At 33.6% G+C, this 19,773-nt stretch overlaps 5 protein-coding genes and 1 long non-coding RNA gene across 6 annotated transcripts; 1 reads left to right on the top strand and 5 right to left on the bottom strand.

Moving 5' to 3' along the window:
* Positions 1-1,992: 1,992 nt before the first annotated feature.
* On the bottom strand, positions 1,993-8,210 carry LOC112705314 (disease resistance protein Roq1). The gene is made up of 5 exons (XM_072200220.1): positions 8,132-8,210; positions 4,180-4,817; positions 3,768-4,037; positions 2,532-3,416; positions 1,993-2,258 (listed from the first exon to the last, which is right to left on the bottom strand). Exons 1-4 carry the CDS (start codon positions 8,208-8,210, stop codon positions 2,586-2,588), a joined length of 1,818 nt encoding a protein of 605 aa, XP_072056321.1. The 3' UTR covers positions 1,993-2,258; positions 2,532-2,585.
* Positions 8,211-8,220: 10 nt separating this feature from the next.
* Positions 8,221-8,958, bottom strand: LOC114924383 (uncharacterized). Its single transcript, XM_029288790.2, has one exon. It carries the CDS (start codon positions 8,956-8,958, stop codon positions 8,221-8,223), a length of 738 nt encoding a protein of 245 aa, XP_029144623.1.
* A 93-nt stretch (positions 8,959-9,051) lies between these two features.
* LOC112705313 (disease resistance protein RUN1-like) lies at positions 9,052-11,629 on the bottom strand. Its single transcript, XM_029288498.2, has 2 exons — positions 11,030-11,629; positions 9,052-10,927 (listed from the first exon to the last, which is right to left on the bottom strand). Exons 1-2 carry the CDS (start codon positions 11,533-11,535, stop codon positions 9,790-9,792), a joined length of 1,644 nt encoding a protein of 547 aa, XP_029144331.1. The 5' UTR covers positions 11,536-11,629; the 3' UTR covers positions 9,052-9,789.
* On the top strand, positions 11,551-12,858 carry LOC114924355 (disease resistance protein Roq1-like). The gene is made up of 3 exons (XM_029288740.1): positions 11,551-11,585; positions 11,678-12,422; positions 12,568-12,858. Exons 1-3 carry the CDS (start codon positions 11,551-11,553, stop codon positions 12,856-12,858), a joined length of 1,071 nt encoding a protein of 356 aa, XP_029144573.1.
* Positions 12,859-13,763: 905 nt separating this feature from the next.
* Positions 13,764-14,756, bottom strand: LOC140174719 (uncharacterized). Its single transcript, XM_072200219.1, has one exon. It carries the CDS (start codon positions 14,754-14,756, stop codon positions 13,764-13,766), a length of 993 nt encoding a protein of 330 aa, XP_072056320.1.
* Positions 14,757-14,903: 147 nt separating this feature from the next.
* Positions 14,904-18,324, bottom strand: LOC114924382 (uncharacterized). Its single transcript, XR_003811544.2, has 5 exons — positions 17,973-18,324; positions 17,131-17,227; positions 15,746-15,845; positions 15,389-15,441; positions 14,904-14,990 (listed from the first exon to the last, which is right to left on the bottom strand). It is a non-coding gene; the product is annotated as an uncharacterized lncRNA (long non-coding RNA).
* Between the last annotated feature and the right edge of the window lie 1,449 nt (positions 18,325-19,773).

The raw sequence follows: 19,773 nt of genomic DNA, 5'->3' as shown, positions 1-19,773 counted from the left end.
AAAAATATTGTCATTGTTTTTTTCTCTCTATTATAAATTAATGAGTATTATTACTTTTTGTTGTATTTCTATTATTAATTTTATTTCATTTAAGTTTATCTCTCAGAAGTCAAATTTAGGATATCAAAAGTTGACTTGAATTCATTTTGTTGGCAAATTTTATTTCTATTATTAACTGTTGGACCAAATAATCTTATTTGTAGTTCTATTCACATTAATGAATACTCCTTTGTTTTTTTTTTTTCACTGCTCTAGAATCTATTTTGGCACCATCACTTGAATAAAATTATAGCAAATTTGTCATTTCTATTCGTGTGGATATTTTTTAATCTTTAATTTGAATTGGATTTTTTTTTTTTCACTAGTCTATGATTTGGCTATACTCACATACAATGTCACATTGGACGAAACAAATACAACTCAAAGAACCTACCAGACTCCAGAGGCACTATGCCATCCAAATCAAAGCACCTATCATAGAACAAAATAATTAATCCAATTTTTATGTACACCCGAATTACATAAAACTCAAATAATCTTCATTAGCTCAAGTTGATAATTTCTTTCCTTCTATATTCATTTCTCATAGATGTTCCACACTTCCACTTCTCATTTCTTTCTTCAAATTTTCCTATTTTAGTGTCAGTTCATAATAATAGCAAATAATTCTTCCTTCGTTCTATACCTGTTCCATCCAGTAACTTCAGCCACTTGTTCCATAAAGTGTACCAGTTCTTCGATTCTTGGGACATATCTATCTCTCTAAACCACTCCTTCTTGGCCATGACTTTTGTCCTCTCTCCTCTGTTCCCAAACACCTTCTCCTTCACCTTTTATCCAATGAAATCCCTTTAGTTTGAATTGAATTTCTATTAAACTTACTTAGATATGCAATAACACCACTTGTTTTTTCCGTCTCCAAATGGTTTAGTAACAACCAAATATTATTACCCTCTACTTTTTACCTGAGAGAAGAAGATTTGCACTGATCTAAACTGAATGACCCATAGTAATTTGAATTAAGTGACTCAGATTTTTCAATGCCTTTAACTTGCAATTATGGAAAAGGAAGGATATTCTAAGAAAATATTGCTTGGAAAAGGAAGGATATTCTTTGTGTCATTTCTCTTCCTCTTCTCTGTTTCTAGTTCTGTACTATAGAAGACAAAACAAGATAATCTCCTGTATATCATATCCAGCATTACTTCACTGGAACTTACTTTGCTTGTAATTCTGTTTTGGCTCCTACCTCGATAAGAGACAAAACTAAAGTATCTCCTATTTTTTACTCATAGTATCTCAACAGAATCCCAGTTTAAAAGCAAAATAAAAAGAGGCCAAAGTTCAACCCCCTTTCTCTTAACCACTGATATCCATCAAACACATTTTGAAGAATCGAATTGTCACTTTATAATGAGAAATAACAAAACAAGAAATTAGTTACTTCCGAGATAAGTCACTCATAGAGGCAATCATTCACTTCCCTCACCATTCATGCCTTCCTGTTCTTCCTCATGGCCAAAATTAAAAAGATAAATATCAGTATTATGAGAAATGCATGTGGCCTCCTTGCGCTGCTGAGAACTACATTCTCAGTAGTCAGTACTATGAGATCTCATGAAAACCGTGAATTTTGAACGACAGAAGAATTGGTATAAAGCCACTTGGTTCTTGCCTTCTTGGAACATGTCTGTCACTGTGTATCAAGCATTCTTAATTATCGCTGTTTTTCGCTTGAAGGAAAGTCTTCTTGTTTGTTCTTTTTTTGTACTCTAGAATCTATTTTGCCACCATCACTTAAATGAAATTATAGCGAATTTATAGTGTCTATTTTAATCTATTTTAATTTTTTTTTCAAATCTAAACTGAATTGGATTATTTCAGACAGTTCAAAGATATAGTTATGAACATTCCTTTACAATCAAACAAAAACAAATCAGAAGAACCACCAAGGGCATTATGGATTATGCCTTCATAATCAAAGCCCCTGTCATAAGAACAAAATAATAATTATCCCCCGAATTACATAAATCATCTTCAGTAGCTCAACTTGAGGCTTCTAATAATTCTTCCTTCATCCCATACATGTACCAGTAGTTGCAGCCATTGTCTCCATAAAAGTGTACTAGATCTTCATTGCTTGGGACATCTCCAAATCTTTGAACCACTCCTTCTTGGCCATGATTTTGTTCCGCTCAAACCTGTGTTCCCAAACAGCTTTCCCTTCACCTTTTATCCAATAAGAGATCCCTATGAATCTAATTGGATGTCTATTAGACTTAGATATACAAATAGTAACGCCACTTTAATATATATGAAAGATTTAGTGACAACAAAGAACTATTTCCCTTTTTGTTTGTGAATATATTAAATTTTTTTATTTTAATATTATTTAAAAAGAAATTATTTAAGTAAAGTTAAAGATGACATAGGATGGGAATGTTTCTTTGTTGTTGAAATAAGATTCTGAATGCTTGCTTCACGAGGAATTCTCTTATTGGAGAGAGAGCAAGTTAAAGAAGGATAATTACCTGAGACGTGTGAGTCCATAGCAGCCGTTATTTTCTTCCGCCTTGGCCTCCTTTCTATTCTGTTTTACCTCTTCCATCAAGTGCCATTCCCACAGTAGAAACTGAAAATAGATAATCTTGAACCATTGAGAGTTGCGGATGCCGTTGATGAAGACCACGAGATGAAACCTCGGGAAATCTTGTAAGCTCATGACAGTGTGCCAAGTTTAAATATGTTAGCTTAGAACAAAGCCACTTCCAATCTAATACAGAATTAAAATTCTGTTTCTCGGGATTTAGCCCTTCGAGAAACATCAACTCTCCAAAAAAATCAAAAGTTCTTGGCTCAAGGAAGTCAGGACTCAGAAATATGAAAGATTTTAAACAAGAGGAATGCACAAATTTTCTTTTGCGGCCGGGAAGGTTGGTTATCATCATGCAACCGCTCAAATCAAGAATTAGGAGGGACGAGCTGCCATTGAGAATGTAAGGTGCATGAACAAGATTTTTGCAGCCTCTCAGGCTCAAGTACTTAAGCCTTGCAAGAGCAGCAATAGACTCGTGTACTTTGGACAAACTTGTACATCGCTCAAGATCAAGGAACCTAAGATTTGAAAGCACTGTGAAATCTGGTGTTCGCTTAAGGTTGGTGCAGCCAGAGAGCAGTAGAGTTCTTAGAGAACTTAACTGGCAATTAGTACCGAAATCAAGAAAGGCTAGACTGCTACATTCTCGCAAACTCAAGTAATCAAGTTTTCTCAGAAGTCCAATTGAGTCATGGACTTCAGTTAGGTTTGTGCATCTTGTAAGATCCAGCCGCACAAGTCCTCGGCAGCATGCAAAGTTAGGAGTGATTATAAGATTTCTCGAGTTCCTCAGATTCATCCTTTTTAGGGTTGGAATTGCCTGTGAAGAAAGAATGGACTACAAGCAATCAGATTTAGTTGTGAATTCTAGCTGGAAATTCAGTAAAATTATGAAACTTTTGTAACAAGCAAAAAGATATTTTAACATTCAACAGTGAAGGTGGCCATGCAAAATGCAGCAGTTAAAATTTTCATTTTGTTAATAATCTCCCAAAGTAGAGTCAAACACCCGGGTAAGTTTACTTAATTCTCAAATCAAAAGACCGTATGCTTAACAAATTCAAGGCCCTTCAGCACGGGCCAACACCATGGTTTGCTTTCTAAAGTTTGGAAATGCAGAAGCAGAGTAATTAAACAAAATAATAATAATAATAATAATACGTTATATTACCTGGCTGCCATCCCATAGTCGTTGGATGCTGCTATTAGGTAAATTCAATTCAGCAAGATTAGACCATATGTATAGTGACAAAGAAGTGTAAGAGAAACCATGCCATGAAAGATAGCATAACTTATTGAAACGAAAAGTGAGGTTTTCTGAGGAGCTCTTATGATGACGTAATATCAACAATCTAAGATCCCTCAGATCTGACAATCCGCCAATTTTCTTGCATTTGGAGACATCTTCATCCAAAACTATGGCCTGAACTTTGTTTCCTTCCTGAAAATATCATAATTTTTTTTATCATAAAAATACAAAAATGTTACGTGTAGATTGAAAATCAACCACATGTATTTAATACACTTAGCATGGTTGATAAAAATAACATTGTGGAAAAATGAATTTCGCGATGTCCTGTTACCGTATCTATCAAGACTTCTTGGAAATCCTCCGCATTCCACAATCTAGACCAGCATTTTGGCTCATCTTTATTATTGCCCCGAACAATTTTCTTGCCCAAATCTTGTAATATTTGATGCATATGAATTTCGCTGTTCCTAATTTTTACGAGTGATTTCTTCCGGATCCCTTGAATTGCGAGGTAAGGATCTGATATTCTACTCGCTAGAATGTGCTCCACATACTTCTTCCTTTTTCCCGCAAGGAAACAGGCTATATCTAGAAAGATCATCTTCTCATCTTCATTCAGAAATTGGTAATTTTTTTCCTGCAGAGAATTCATATATTTTTCTTCCGGATATTCTCTCCATCTCTGGAAGCATCTTTCCCAAAGCTCTTCAGCATTTTGATTGAAGTAGTTACCCAGTTTTACAATTGCTGAAGGAAGATATTGAGCATATTCTATTATCTTACCAGATACATCACTGATAGCGGGACTATGACAATCAATTTTGAAGGCTGTTCTTTGAAAAAGTTCAAGAGCTTCATCATCATTCAATAGTTGAACCTCGTGAATTTCATACGGTGCATTCACATTAAGAATATGCTCAAATCTAGTAGTTATGACAACTCTGCTTCCCGACCCAAGTAAGTTAGGAACTATACCCAAAATAAAATATTTTAGAAGATATTATTTGGAATAACTATATTAGATTAACACCAAAATCAACTATTAGTCCATAGTATACTTTGAAATATATAAAATATATAGTAACTGATTTTGTAAAAAAAATACATAGTGACTGATTATATTTTTTTTTGTGTCCAAATTTAAGAGTGAGACTCGAATCAAAGATTTCTAGATGAGAATGGAGAGATTATACCATTTGAATTATAACTCGTTAGCAACATAGGTTATATTGTTGATGACATAAATCTGTTCATTTTTATATACGCATCATATCATAGGATATTTTTAAACAAAAGGCTTGAATAAAATTACTAAAAAATCTAACCCAAAACTGAGAACATTCAGATTAAGGCCAAAAAAAAAAAAAAGATTCACTTGTTAGTTTTAACTCTCATAATTTGTGTTAAATGTTACCACTCAAACTTGAAGATCATTTTTACGGCATAATTAGGCAACCAATATTTTATAAGACTGAATATTAGACAATAAAAAAGTAACAAGAAAATAAGCTCAATATCAAGAGACGATGATGTTGAGATGGATAAGAGAATATATCACTATATTAGGCCAGATAAAGATAAAGATATATTTGGAGAAGGGCTAAAGGCTTCAATTAGGAGAGATGATCAAATGGAAAGTAAGTTTACAATTAGCAAAGGGTAGAGAACTATCCAAGAAAACTATGGATAAAATTGTTAAAGTGAATTAAAATATAAATGATTTTAAATTGGATATCAGATACATAATATATTGAGCATTGTGGCATCATTTGATCATGTTGTCATACTACACCAAATCAACAATGATATTGTTCATTAATGCTTTAGTGATAATATAAAACAATATTGATAATGTATCAGAATTAAACTATTTTGTCATAATATTGTTTCCAATTATATAATGAGAGTGTTTTTATATCTTTTGCACCGACATGTACTATTTCTCATTTTATAATTATAATCTTTTTCTGCTTGGTATCAAAGTTAAGCGATTTAATATAACAAAATGACATGTTGGTAACTAATGATTCTTTGCACAGAACTTCCCACGTTTGGAAAGGGTGGATTTGAGTTACTCAGAAGAGCTCATAGAGACGCCAAATTTTGAAGGGAGCTCAAGTCTTAAGCGGCTAGATCTCACGGGATGCACAAACCTAGTGCAAGTCCATCCATCTATCGGATATCTTAAAGAACTTGCTTACTTGAGTTTCCGTGACTGTTATAAGTTGGTCACCCTCAATCTTGATCATGAAAGCAAATTAAGTTCTTTGAGGGTTCTTGACCTCTATAATTGCAAAAATCTTAAGAACATACCAGATTTTACAGGACTACCCAATCTTGAGCACATTGATCTTGGAGATTGTACAAGTTTATCTACTATTCATCATTCTATTGTGAATCTTAAAAAGCTTAGGTTCTTAAAGGTGCCAGCCACCATAAATCTTGAGTTAAGTGATGTCACAATTATTCAAACTCCATAAGGAGAAAAAGATAGTGATACCATTGAGGCTTGCCAGGCAAACATATCAAAACTTGATGTGTTATTGTGTGCTTACAAGATTGCATAAGCTCTCATTTGGTCTTAATTTGATTGCTACTGTACCATGACAAGGCAATTGACTGCATTGTTAGCAAGAAAAGTTGAGGTGCATACTCTCTCTCTCTCTGCCTTTCTTCTCTCAATCTTATCAGAGTTTCTTTATTATATTTTGTCTGTTTATTATACCTTTGCAAACCGCAGTTCTTTCACTTGCATTGTGGTTTTGCATTGCATTTCCTTTTATGGAGTGAATTTCCAGCTCGGTGTTTCAATTTGAGTTGACCTCTCATTTATGGAAGTGAATCTGTAGAAACAGTTAAAATGCTTCAGTGCTCTACCTTGCTTGGTGTTTAGTGTTTTATCTTTCCCAGTCAAGTTCTTTAGCGAGAGTACTTCAGAACCATGAGTAGTTTCAAATTGTAGAATATATTAAATTTGTTCATATACGGATTCAAAGTTGCATGATGAAATTATCATATCCTATCAAAGATTTCCTCTGTTAAGTGTTAAGATATCACAATCATATTTCAGAGTAATAGCTGAATAATCGTATGTCAACGTCCACACAGAAATTTGGAGAGGAAGAGCTTGACGAGTAACTTGCAATTGTTGACAACAAATCCACTGTGGAGTTTTATAGAGGTCAGTCAAAAATCGTAATGATAATTGATAAAACCTGTTCGAAGTCACAGATTATGATGCAAGAGGAGAAAAGAACAAGAATTAGAGAACCAGAATTCTTATTAGATGAAAAAAAGATCACGCACGTTTATAATGACTAAAACTCCTATTTTATAGCTTCAACTGAATCAAGTGATTATAGCAAAACTAAAACCAACAGCACTAACTAGCCAATAGTAATTAGCCAGCTACCAAATTAAATTAATAGACTTCTTTTTTACTAATCAAACTCTTAGGAACTAATAATATATTATAGATATTTCACGCACCAACAATAATTATTTTTTATTCCCTCCATTTCAAAGTATAACTGAATCGCGTGAAGAGTGCTTTACCTCTCTTTGAGCTTCCAAGAGATGTGAAAACCAATGCAAAAGGAAAAGAGGGAAATGTTAGGTACGAGAGTTAACAGACAAAATAAGGTAACTAAAGTTTGTGGATGAGAAATACATGAAACTGAAGAAGAATTTAGATAATAATAAAAATAATATGATAAAGGGGTGAAATTATAATCTTTCGTGATATATAGAAAAGTTTATAATACTCTTTTTTATATTATAGAAATTCATGCAAAGGAATTATATATATGAAAAATTTTATTATTTTTTTTTTAAATTTCATTCACTTATTCTATGTAAAATACGACATACATTAACAAATGTCTTAATTCTTTATATATATATTAGGACAATTTACTTGATTAAAATGATTGTAAAGATCCTTTACTCAAATGCAACAATTCCAAATCGTTTACGTATGTGTCTTTTTTCATACAATAACAGCTTTATAAATTTAATTGGATGTCTATTAGATTTACTTAGATATACAAATATCACCACTTTAATGTCTATAAAATATTTAGTAACAAGAAAGAATTATCTGCCTTTCTTTAGTGAATATGTTACATCTTTTTAATTTTGATATTATTTAAAAAGAAATTATTTAACTAAAATTAAAGATGACATAGGATGAGAATGTTTCTTTGTTGCTGAAATAAGATTCTGAATTTTGCCTTGCTTCACGAGGAATTCTCTTTTATAAGTAGGTGAAGAAGGATGATTACCTGAGAGGTGTGAGTCCACAGACCAGATGTTCTTTTCCTCCGCCTTGGCCTCCTTCATATTCTGTTTTACCTCTTCCATCAAGTACCATTCATACAGTAGAAGCTGAAAATATATAATCCTGACCTATGATGGAGAGTTGTGGATACCGTTCTAAAGTTCCTTTCATCTCATGAAGGCCATGAAATGATAGCTCAGGAAATCTTCTAAGCTCATGACAGTATGCCAGGTTTAAATATGTCAGCTTAGAACAAAGCCAGTCCCTGTCAAATACAGAACTGAAACACCTCATCTTTGCAACAAAATCAAGAGTTCTTGTTGGCTCAAGGAAGTCAGAACTCAGAAATATCAAAGATTCCAGGCAGGAGGAAGGTGCAAATTTTCGTCTGCGGCAGAGAAGGTTGGTTATCCTCATGCAACCGCTCAAATCTAGAATTAGGAGGGATGAGTTGCCATTGACAATGTCAGGTGGATGAACAAGATTTATGCAGCCTCTCAGACTCAAGTACTTGAGTGTTGCGTGCTCCCCAATAGACCTATGAACTGTGGACAAATTTGTACATCGCTCAAGATCCAGGTACCTAAGATTTGAAAGCCCAGACAAATCTGGCATGTCCTTGAGCTTGGTGCAGCCAGAGAGAAGTAGAGTTCTCAGAGAACGTAACTGACAATTAGTGCCAAAATCAAGAAGGGCTAGACTGGTACAGTCTTGCAAACTCAAACAATCAAGTTCTTTAAGAAGCCCAATTGATTCATGCACTTTCCCTAGGTTTGTGCATCCTGAAAGATTTAGTCTCACAAGTCTTCGGCAACCTTCAAAACTTGGCATCACTTTAAGATTTTTCGAGTTGCTCAAATCCACCTTTTTTAGATTTGGAATTGCCTGCCAAGAAAGAATTGGCTACAAGCATATTAGACTACAACTCTACAAGCAAACAGTAGTAATTAGAAAATGTAAAGCAGAAAAAAGATCTAACAGGTATTCTTAATGATGGAAACCCAGTTGAAGTTGGTATTCTTAACATATTTGACCAAATTTTCATCTAACGGTCTTTAACTATCAATTTGAAATGAAGACAACGACATGCGAGTTCACCTTTCTTAATAGTAAATATTTGCTGAAAAGAAAAATGAACAAATAACTTTTTACAATTATTTTAAATTTCAAGTGTCAACAAAAGTATCGTAAAACAAAAACTCTTTTAACACGAAGTAAAGTAACAGATGAAAAGAATTGTGAACTTCTTCTTTTTTAGTATTATTGATAGTAAAACAAACTTGTAAACTCATCCTTTTTAGATGATAGAAATATTACCAGGCTGCCTTCCCATAGTTGTTGGATTCTGCTATTAATTAGATTTAATTCAACAAGATTATTCCATATGGATAGTGAGAGAGAAGTGGAAGAGTAACCATGCCATAAAAGATAGTATAGCTCATTGAAACGAATAGTGAGGTTTTCTGAGGAGCTCTTATGATGTAATATAAGCAGTCTAAGATCCCTCATATTTGATAATCCTTCAATCTTCATGTCCTCGTGTTTGGAGACATCATCATCCAAAACTATGGTTTGAACTTTGTTTGCTTCCTGAAAAATATCCCAAAAACACGTTACAAAATGGAAACACAAAAATCATAGAATTAATTTGGTGAGGATAACTCAGCTTGTTACCATATCGGACATCAAGACTTTTCGGAAATCCTCAACATCCCACAATCTAGACCAATATTTTGGCTCTTCTGGATATTTGTCCCGAACAATGTTCTTTCCCAATTCTCGTAACATTTGATGCATATGAATTTCATGGTTCCTAATTGTTATGAGTGACTTCCTCCGAATCTCTTGAATCGCAAGGTAGGGATCTGACATTTTAGTCCCCAAAATATGCTCCACATATTTCTTCCTTTTCCCCCCAAAGAAACAGGCTATATCTAGAAATATCACCTTCTCATCTCTATTCAGTTCGTCATAACTTGTCTCCTGAAGAGACTTCATAAACCTTTCATTCGGATATTTTCTCCATTTCACCAATTCTCTTTCCCAGAGCTCTTCACCTATTGGATGGAAGGAGGAAGCCAGTTTTTCAATTGCTGAAGGAAGGCGTTGAGCATATTCTATTATCTTATGAGATACACCGCTGACAGTAGTGCTAGGATAGTCACTCTTGGAGACTTTTGTTAGAAAGAGTTTCAGTGCATCATCATCATTCAACAGTGGAGCCTCGTAAATTTCATATGCTGTAGTATTCACATTAAGAATATGCTCAAATCTAGTAGTTATGACAACTCTGCTTCCTGCACCAAGAGAGTTAGGCAATATTCCCAATTCATGCCATTGGTTTGGATCATCAACATCGTCAAGAACTATAAGAGCCCTTTTGGGGAGATTTTGGTTACATAACCTATTTTGTAGCATATTGCCTATTTCAGGAGAACTTAGAAATTGTAGATCTTCTTGCTGGAAAAGCTGATGAATAATCTGTTTTTGAATCTTAGTAGTAGCCCCTCTGCCATGCGTTTTATGAATGTGGTTGACGTCCTGAATAAAACAGCAAGCATCAAATTGATAAGAGATTCTGTCGAACAAGATCTTAGCAAGAACTGTCTTTCCTATCCCGCTCATGCCCAAAATTTCGAGAATTTGAAAGGGAACATCCTCTGATGTCAACTTGAGTCGTCTTTCTAGATCTGCCACACGGGGCTGTATCCCAATCAGATCACTGATGTCTATTGTGAATTTATGATTCAATTCCTTTGTAACAAAAGCAATAATCTCTTCCAGCTGTTTAGTCTCTGGTCTGAAAGAAAAATTACCAAACGATCACCCATCAAACAGATCAAGAGCGACAAGCAAACACTAAAATATTTGGAAATAAGAGAAGAACGTTTCTTATACATACCTCTCAGGGTTTATAGGGAAACCATACACTTTGGCTAAATATTTGGCATCAAACTTCCATCGGTCAACCCTATTGGGAATTTTGCTGTATTGCTCTGAATTGAAGTGGACATCGTATGGGCCTCCTCGTCTTCCAACATCAGAAGAAGTAATGCCGCAGAAAACTGGGACAACAATTTGTTTCTTTTGTCGATGGAGATCAGCTATAGCGGACATTTCATCGAGACACCACGTTGAGGTCGGGTATGTGCTAGAGAAGACAACGATAGCAAGGCGTGAATCTCTAATTGCATCCATTAGCTCGGGTTTAACGCGTTTTCCTCTCTTGAGCCTTACATTATCCTTGAATGTGAAAATGCCTTTTCTAGTGAGACGTTCGAAAAGATGATCAACGAAATTGTTGCGGACGTCAGGACCACGGAAGCTTAGGAACACATCGTATCTATAGACCTGCGAATGATAGGAAGATGAATCTTCGTCGTCGCTCAGGGCACTGACTTGGCTCATGTTTGAATCCGCAGAATGAGCAATTTGAGGCTGCTTGTTTTATTAAGGAGGTAAGCCAGGTTTACAGAATTGGTGGTGCTACTGCTGTTCAGAAACAAATCCTCCATGGAACATTAAACGAAAAACTTTCAGATGTGTACAGTCCTTTCGAAATATCTGGATTGGCAAGGAAAAGGCTATCTTGGAAACGGATCCTTATAGTCTTTGACAATGTTGATGAACTAATGCACTTGAAGGAATTGGCTATAAATCCTATAGTGCTTGGGATGGGAAGTAGGATTATCATAACCACTAGGAATAGGCAAATTTTGAATGCATATGGAGTAGATGACATTTACCGCATTCCACTATTGAATAAAGATGAAGCTCGTGAACTGTTCCTGAATGCTTGTCGTGGTGGTATTGTTAATGATCAGAGCTGTTCTGAGTTCATTACTAGAGTACTAGAATATGCTCATGATCTTCCGTTGGCAATCAAAGTACTGGCTTCTCTTTTGCAATACCGTGATGTAACCTTCTGGCAACATACCTTGAATAGACTGAGAAGAGGGCCATTTTTTGAAATCATGGACCCTCTTCAAACAAGTTTTGAGAGTTTAGACCAGGAAGAGAAAGCAATCTTTTTGCACATTGCTTGTTTCTTTCATGGGAAGAGGGGGGATTATGTAATCCAAGTTCTAAATTCTTGTGGATTTTTTGCTGAAATTGGCATTCAAGCTTTGTTGGACAAATCACTCATCACTATCCAAAATGAGGAAATTCATATGCACGGTCTGTTGCAAGATTTGGGAAAGAAAATTGTCCGTGAAGAAGATCCAAAAAATCCAGCATTGCGTAGTAGATTGTGGCTTAGCGAGGATTTTAGCATTGCCTTGAACTCAACAACGGTAAGGATTCCTCTCTGCAAGAGAAATACTTGCACAATTACATTTATTTGTTATGTGTTTATGGATAATTTTTATGATTTTGTCGAAAGAAGTCCTTCTAATTAAAGTTCTTCCATTTAGTAATATGTTTGTGCTCGTTTTTCAGAAGGGAAGCAAAGTTAAATCCATAGTTCTATATGAGGGTAACTCTGCCTCCCAACATGAATATTTGAACATTGAAGGATTGTCAAAAATGAGAAATCTTGTACTGCTCATATTATATGATCAAGACTTTGGGGGAAGTCTACCTTCTCTTCCCCACAGATTACGGTATCTTTGGTGGCAGGGATATTCTTTCTCTTCTTTGCCTTCATTTGAACCGTATAACCGTCTTGTTGAATTGAATTTGCCTAACAGCCGCATCGAACACCTATGGAATGGCTGCAAGGTAGTTTAATATCTTCCTCATCTTGTGTTTTTCTTTCTTTTTTGTTTTTTCCCTTTAATTAAAGAAATGGTGAAAACAATAATCATCTCAATTATTTTTTAAAAAAGGTAGAAAAAATTTTAAATAAAATAAACAAAAATAAAATATTTTAAAAGATATTATTTGGAATAACTATATTAGATTAACACCAAAATCAACCACTAGTCCATAGTATACATTGAAATATATAAAATATATAGTAACTGATTTTGTAAAAAAATACATATTGACTGATTATATTTTTTTTTTTGTGTCCAAATTTAAGAGTGAGACTCGAATCAAAGATTTCTAGATGAGAATGGAGAGATTATGCCATTTGAATTATAACTCGTTGGCAACATAGGTTATATTGTTGATGACATAAATCTGTTCATTTTTATATACGCATCATATCATAGGATATTTTTAAACAAAAGGCTTGAATAAAATTACTAAAAAATCTAACCCAATATAACAAAAATAATGAATACGGAACTTAAATTAAGCCAATATAACAAAAATAAGCACAAATTTTGACCATAACCTCTTGCAATATTTTCTCTCACCAATGGGCCACCAAGATGCAATCTTTTTTCAAATGTATGGTCCCCAGTTCCTACACAAGACGAAAGAAAAAGTTTACATAACAAGTAAAGGTCTTAAATACATAGTCACAGCAGGAAAAAAGTTTAGTCTTCTGGGTTTCTTTGTAATATGTGTCTGCTTAGTTATGTAACCTTTTCAAGCTTTTAACATAATTATTTTTTCCATTGTCCATGTCTTCAATGCAAAGAGTCAACAATATAGGAACCAAAATCATAATAATAAAACTAAGATAACAAAGCAGCGGTTACTCCATAGTTCTCTTGCAATCATTGTTTTATCTTCTGTTTGACCTATAACTCTTTAGAAAAGAGAAATTCCGGGAACATAATATTTCTAGGTTGTAATCCAAACTCTCTATGTGTCAAATCAAAAGTCTTCCACGTCTCACCAACTCTTGGATGCACCATTTTGTCATTTTCTCCCTTCGCTGTTGCATGCCATAACATATGCTCTGCAGTTTTACGACACATGAACAATCTTTGTAACCTTGGTTTCAACGGAAAATATCTCAAAACCTTGGCAGCTTGCTTTTTCTTCTTCTTCTTCTTAGAATTCCACCTAGAAGCACCACAATGACTACATGTTTGCTGGATGTTGTTTGGGTCTTCATCCTCGAACAACATACAATCATTGGGGAAAGCATCTATCTTAACATAGTCAAGACTTAGTTTTCGAATTAATTTTTTTGCCTGATCAAAAGTCGTAGGCAAATTCACACAACTAAAAGCATCCCTCACCAACTCAAGTATCATGGTAATGGCCTTGTCACTTAGTCCACACAAGACTTTAATATGATACAATTTGACTATGAATTCTAGCTTTGTGAAGTCGCTTCCTTCATGTAGCTTTTGATTGCCTTCCTTGAGAAACTCATCAAAGTCTTTACGATTTTCTCTTGGCTCATCGTTTACAAAATCTTCCGTGCCTGAATCCTCACCGCTCTCCTGATCCATATGTATCCCGAAAGCATCATTTACCATGTTATCTAGGGGATGTTCAGTTGCCAATGTCTCGCGCATGACATGTGCACTTGTTGAGAATTCGGTTACTTCTTTCTCGCCATGAAAGTTCCATACAACATAATTCTTAGGGAATGGTTTGTAAAGTAAATGATCTCTAACATCTTTTCGAGCATGCCATTTGCGAAACCCACAACTTGGACATGGACATATTATCTTACTATTCTCAATTGCTCCATGTTGAAATGCAAAATCCAAGAAGTTTTCTAGACCGACTATGTATTCATCTGAGTTTCGTGGCTTAGCAATCCAAGATTTATCCATTGTTTCTAGTTAAATTTCAAGTAGAAAAAAATAATTACTAGACGTGTACTACTAAAAATATATATGGGACTTCTAACATAATAAACTACAAAGCTATAATAGACTTCTAACATATTTAAAACAAAACAGGATATAATTATTATCTTACCTCAACAAGCGCTTGTTGAAAAGCAATAGCAAGAAACTGGTGAGAGAAAAATCAGTACCCACTTTAATCCCAGAAACATAAGAAACCTAAGTAAATACATAATAAAACCAGAAATAAAATCAGTACCCACTTCAATATTGAATTTTTCAAGCTAGAGTGACAACTAGTCCTCAAACTCAAGAATAAAAGCATCAGTTATTAAGTAGAACATAACTGTGATAGATAAATAAGCATAGATATAGAACGAGAATAATGAATTAAGGGAAAAACCATATATGAGGGTGAACTCACTTTAGCTATATAGATAGATGGGAGATATGCTTTTATATTACAGCTGTATAGGATCTCAAGCAAACAAAAGCAGTCAAAAAAGGTTTTAGACCCAGCTTTCTACCTTTTCTCTCAATCTTTTAATTCTATACTACTAAATTACAAATATACTTGAGTATCAAATCTCCCAGCAAGTACAGAAAAAGAATATTACCTAGACGACCAATGATTATGGTGGTGGCATCAGAAGTTTCAGGTTTCCTTTAACTGTAGATGAGGAAAACAACTTATCACATGAATAAGCACACAATAAAAAACTTGAATGAGCTAGAGAAAGTTTTTGCAACTCTATCAATGTGAAATAACTACTGCTAAGTCAAATATTGGAGAATGTCCTAAAAATCAGTATGGTTTGTCCAACCACATGAAAATTAAAACAGATCAAATTATATTTTTCTCCAAATAAATCCCCCTCCCACCAGAAATTTCAAAGCTGTATCTTTTTTAGGTTAAAAGTCATGTAGTTGTTTTCTGCATGGTAAACCAAGTAATTTTAAAGCTACAAACTCACCTCTTCCAGTTTTCTATTTTTGGCAAGATGGATAATCTTGTCTTTTTTGCTGTAGACATATGATCTCTCTTTCATGACAGTCTTTGTAATATCCAATGTCCTGCGGGATCTAGAAATAATAAGTACTTGCAAGCTAGTTTACTAATTAACTAAGAATAACTAAAAAGAAATTCAAAACCAAAATTTAACCATATAATTGAATTGGTGCCTCAAACAGTAAAAGAACATTACTATCAGTAAATTAAAAGAAAAAAGCATGGCTATAAAATCTTGTCAATCAGTTATGGCTAACTCAAATAGGAAGTTTAATTTGTTGTGTACATTATTATATAGCGCACGCAAACTTTAAAACTATAATGTATGCTTTCTGCTTCTTATATATGCTAGTAGCTCAATTAGCTTAGCTTATTGTTTTAGGCATCATTAATTATTATTAACCAATTAAGGTGCTTGAGGGTACCACAAAATCTGCGTTTATTGTGGCTTCAACTGAGTACACTATGAGAGATCCAAGATCACGATTCTGAAATCTGCAATTCTAATTACCAACGTAGTAGTACTTAGAAAATTAACTAATAAATATATATTGGGAGAAAATAAAAAATAATTAAACATAAAACAAAAAGAGAAGGGAACAATCATAAAGCAAAGCTACAGGTATATTTTTCTAATGGATTTGTGAGACTAAAAATTGGATTCTTTGTGATAATTGGCAAACAAACAGACAAAGCTTCTTTGATAACATTATACTTAATTTTCTATCTTAAAATACTCTTCAACATATATATTATATTTTCTAAAATAACATTATACATATGTTAGCATCTAATAAAAAATACTAGTGCTTGTTAATACTTAATACGCTAAGATAAAAAAGTTCTAGTTATGAGAGACATAAAAATTAAGTATAAAGGTATACTAATATAGTTAGTAATAGAGGACTAAAGAATATCAAGTGTTATCCAACAAGTGGAGTCAGCTATAATTAAAAAAGGTGATACAAGTGGAAGAAAGATAAAACACAGTGTGTATAAAATAAGAAGAATATGCTGGTTAAAAGAACTTCTAAAGTCTTAAATGAAACTGATTATCACCTTTCAAAATATTATAGAAAAGGAATATGTACTTTAAAATGATGCAACCAACCAATCAGTTCCTCAGTCCAATTTCAGCAGGAGACTTTAAGCTCCTTCAATCAAGGTGCATAAGTTCACAACAGATTTGTTAATAGAATTAATTTAAAGTTTTATTTACACAAAGCATACACCAGTTTGGTCTACTGGCAACCCAGCCTGGAGAATGGAACCAAAAAAACCCACTTGCATTCAAAGCCAAACAAATAATTAAAACTAATATTAAAATTGATATCATAATTCTTATCTTACCTCAACAAACTTTGTTCAAAAGCAATAGTAAGAAACTGGTGAAGTATAAAATTCTGCCTCTGCTATTATTATTAGTGGCTATCTTCTCATATGAGATCTGCTCTAATAAATAAATATTATTAATTAATAACATCATCAGCACTAACAATTAATAAAATTAAAACCATGTAAGAAGGAAACAATCAAAAAAGAAACCACACATGTGTCCATTAACTAAAGAAAAAGGGACAACATATAATTACTATATAATAAGATTTAACTAACAAATTATCTTATAACGGTATATAATACAACTTATGAAAACAAACAGCAACTTTAAAAGTTAAAATTGCCCTGTGAACACATTGGGATAGGGATGGGACCCATGGAAGCAAAAAAGCGCGCATGCTATCCCAAGATCTTCAAAAAAATGTTGATAAATTAAGTAACATTCAACAAAATAACAATGATCTTCCTTGTAGAAAAAAAAAAGCCTCATGAAAAAGAATCAAGTAATCGAGAAGTGATTGAAATTGAAGAAACAAACGTGACTGGCATTCTTTCCAATTCCTGTATGTTCGAACAATGCAATACTGAAATATAATAAATAACACAATCCTAAAATATATTCCATTAGAAAATACTAATATAACATAATTTTAATAATTTTTATCAATTATCATGTCTTCCCTGCCTCGTTTTCAAGATTTCTTATCAACACAAATGAAAAATAATAAAAAAATATATAGAACAAGAGGGAGTATCAATACAAAAGTTGCATCAGAACTGAAGAGGTGAAATATTGTTGTTAACAAAGAAGAAATATCAACAAATTAATTGGGAAGAAGAAGAAAAAGAAGTACCAGTAGCAGTTCAAAGGAGAAATTAGAGTGAGAGAAAGCGGCGTTGAAGAAGAAGCTCGGGAATGAACAGATCTAAAAATACGTTGTACCACGGCAACTACGGTGGCATCGACGGCAGAAACTGTGGCGACAACGATGGTGAAAACTGCGGTGGCAGCAGGGGCGACAGTATAGAGAAGAGAACTGATCCAAAAACACGTTGATAGAAGAGGTGGCTCGATCCAGAAGCTCTCTACTGCAATGAACATGACAGTGGTAATGGCGCCGTCAATGAAAACGGTAGCGGAAACGGCGGTGAACCTGGCAGTAGAAAATCTAAGGTTCCATAGCCACTCTCTCAGCTAACTAAACGCCTTTCATTTCGGAAATAAGGGAAAATGAGATTTGTTTCCTAAATTTTGTTTTAATTAATTATGGGTGGGGGTTTTTAAAATTGTCATAAATAAAATATATTGTGGAGGTTTTTAAAAACCTCCACTAAAATATTCTCACAAACAAATATTAATTTTGTAGTGATTATTGAGTGTATTTAAATTGCTTAAAATAATACAATATAAAAGAGTATTTATAGGTACTAAGAGAATTGTAATAATAAAAACGTAATCTTTTATAATAAATATTCAGATATACTAAATAATGCTAATTGATCCTAATTTATCATAATTATATCCTAACAATAGAAATAAAACCTTTTAATTTATGTAATCCAAAATCAAAGGGTCAGATTTTTATATTTTAAAAAATAAAAAATTTAATTTTTCTTATCCTAAATTAAATGTGGGATCACATTAAAAAAAATAAAAACTAGTAGGTCATAATCTTAAAAAATATCATTGTCGATCTAATATCAAAAATAATTTTTATATATGCGTGTCTCGTTATTTTAAAGATGTTATATATGTTAAATTTGAGAATTTCTCTTGCGACTAAAAATATAGAGCAAATATTTTAGTTATACGTTGAAAAAAAATACATTATACATAATATTTTTAATTTTTAATGTTTTTCTATTTTTCTCTTTCATATCATTATCCATTAAATTTTTTATTCGACATCTATAAATTATATTAAAGATGTTTTTAATTTAAAAAAAATATTTTAATATAATAAATAAATTATTATTTTAAATTATTATATTTAAATATAATTGATAAAAAATATTTTTATATAAAATATTTAAATATTAAATTGTTTTTCTTAAAATATGTTTTTAAAATTGATAACTTAAAAAAATATTTTTTATAAAATTCATACAAACAAGTCTATTGTCAGGAATCGAATTTTAAACATTGTTATATGTTTAGAATATAAGTTATAAACTTTTTTATTTTAAAATATTTTTGTATATTTTTACTTATGTTACGGCCTGGCCCAAGCATTACGCGGGCCGATCCGACCCGCAGACTACCCAACCCGAACGGCCGGGTGCGAGGCGCTTAACCATCGACCCGGACACGCGTCCAGGACAGCTCTCCATTACAGCTGTATGGGGAAGCTTCGATGAAGGTGGGTTTGTCCTTGCGGGACCCACCTCTGACACGGTATATAAGGGGAGGGTCCTACCCCTCCCCCAAGGTACGACACCTACCATTTTAACCCTTTTTCGCCTGCACACTAAACTGACTAGAACGTTGGAGTGTCTTTGCAGGTGACACCCCCCTTTGCATCAGGAGCTCGGAACGTCGGCTACACCTGCTTCACCCTCGCAACCCGATTCCAGGCCACACCCCACCAATCGACCCGAGGATCCCTTCGAACCATCCGGTACCCGACCTACCAAACATTGGCGCCGTCTGTGGGA

Source organism: Arachis hypogaea, chromosome 8 (genome assembly GCF_003086295.3).
Source record: "Arachis hypogaea cultivar Tifrunner chromosome 8, arahy.Tifrunner.gnm2.J5K5, whole genome shotgun sequence".
Lineage (NCBI taxonomy): Eukaryota > Viridiplantae > Streptophyta > Magnoliopsida > Fabales > Fabaceae > Arachis > Arachis hypogaea.
This window is presented reverse-complemented; position numbering and strand designations above follow the sequence as displayed.

What these genes read in the sequence shown, in the direction of transcription:
- LOC112705314 (XM_072200220.1), bottom strand. Translation starts at nt 8,210, where the DNA reads ATGGAAGAGGTAAAACAGAATATGAAGGAGGCCAAGGCGGAGGAAAAG. An exon ending in AAGAAGTCTTGATAGATACG is followed by an intron (nt 4,038 to 4,179) that starts GTAACAGGACAT and finishes TGATATTTTCAG; the next exon opens with GAAGGAAACAAAGTTCAGGC. An exon ending in GACTATGGGATGGCAGCCAG is followed by an intron (nt 3,417 to 3,767) that starts GTAATATAACGT and finishes CTTTCTTCACAG; the next exon opens with GCAATTCCAACCCTAAAAAG.
- LOC114924383 (XM_029288790.2), bottom strand. Translation starts at nt 8,958, where the DNA reads ATGCCAAGTTTTGAAGGTTGCCGAAGACTTGTGAGACTAAATCTTTCA.
- LOC112705313 (XM_029288498.2), bottom strand. Translation starts at nt 11,535, where the DNA reads ATGAGCCAAGTCAGTGCCCTGAGCGACGACGAAGATTCATCTTCCTAT. An exon ending in TTCCCTATAAACCCTGAGAG is followed by an intron (nt 10,928 to 11,029) that starts GTATGTATAAGA and finishes TTTTTCTTTCAG; the next exon opens with ACCAGAGACTAAACAGCTGG.
- LOC114924355 (XM_029288740.1), top strand. Translation starts at nt 11,551, where the DNA reads ATGAGCAATTTGAGGCTGCTTGTTTTATTAAGGAG. An exon ending in CTGCTTGTTTTATTAAGGAG is followed by an intron (nt 11,586 to 11,677) that starts GTAAGCCAGGTT and finishes AGATGTGTACAG; the next exon opens with TCCTTTCGAAATATCTGGAT. An exon ending in TTGCCTTGAACTCAACAACG is followed by an intron (nt 12,423 to 12,567) that starts GTAAGGATTCCT and finishes CTCGTTTTTCAG; the next exon opens with AAGGGAAGCAAAGTTAAATC.
- LOC140174719 (XM_072200219.1), bottom strand. Translation starts at nt 14,756, where the DNA reads ATGGATAAATCTTGGATTGCTAAGCCACGAAACTCAGATGAATACATA.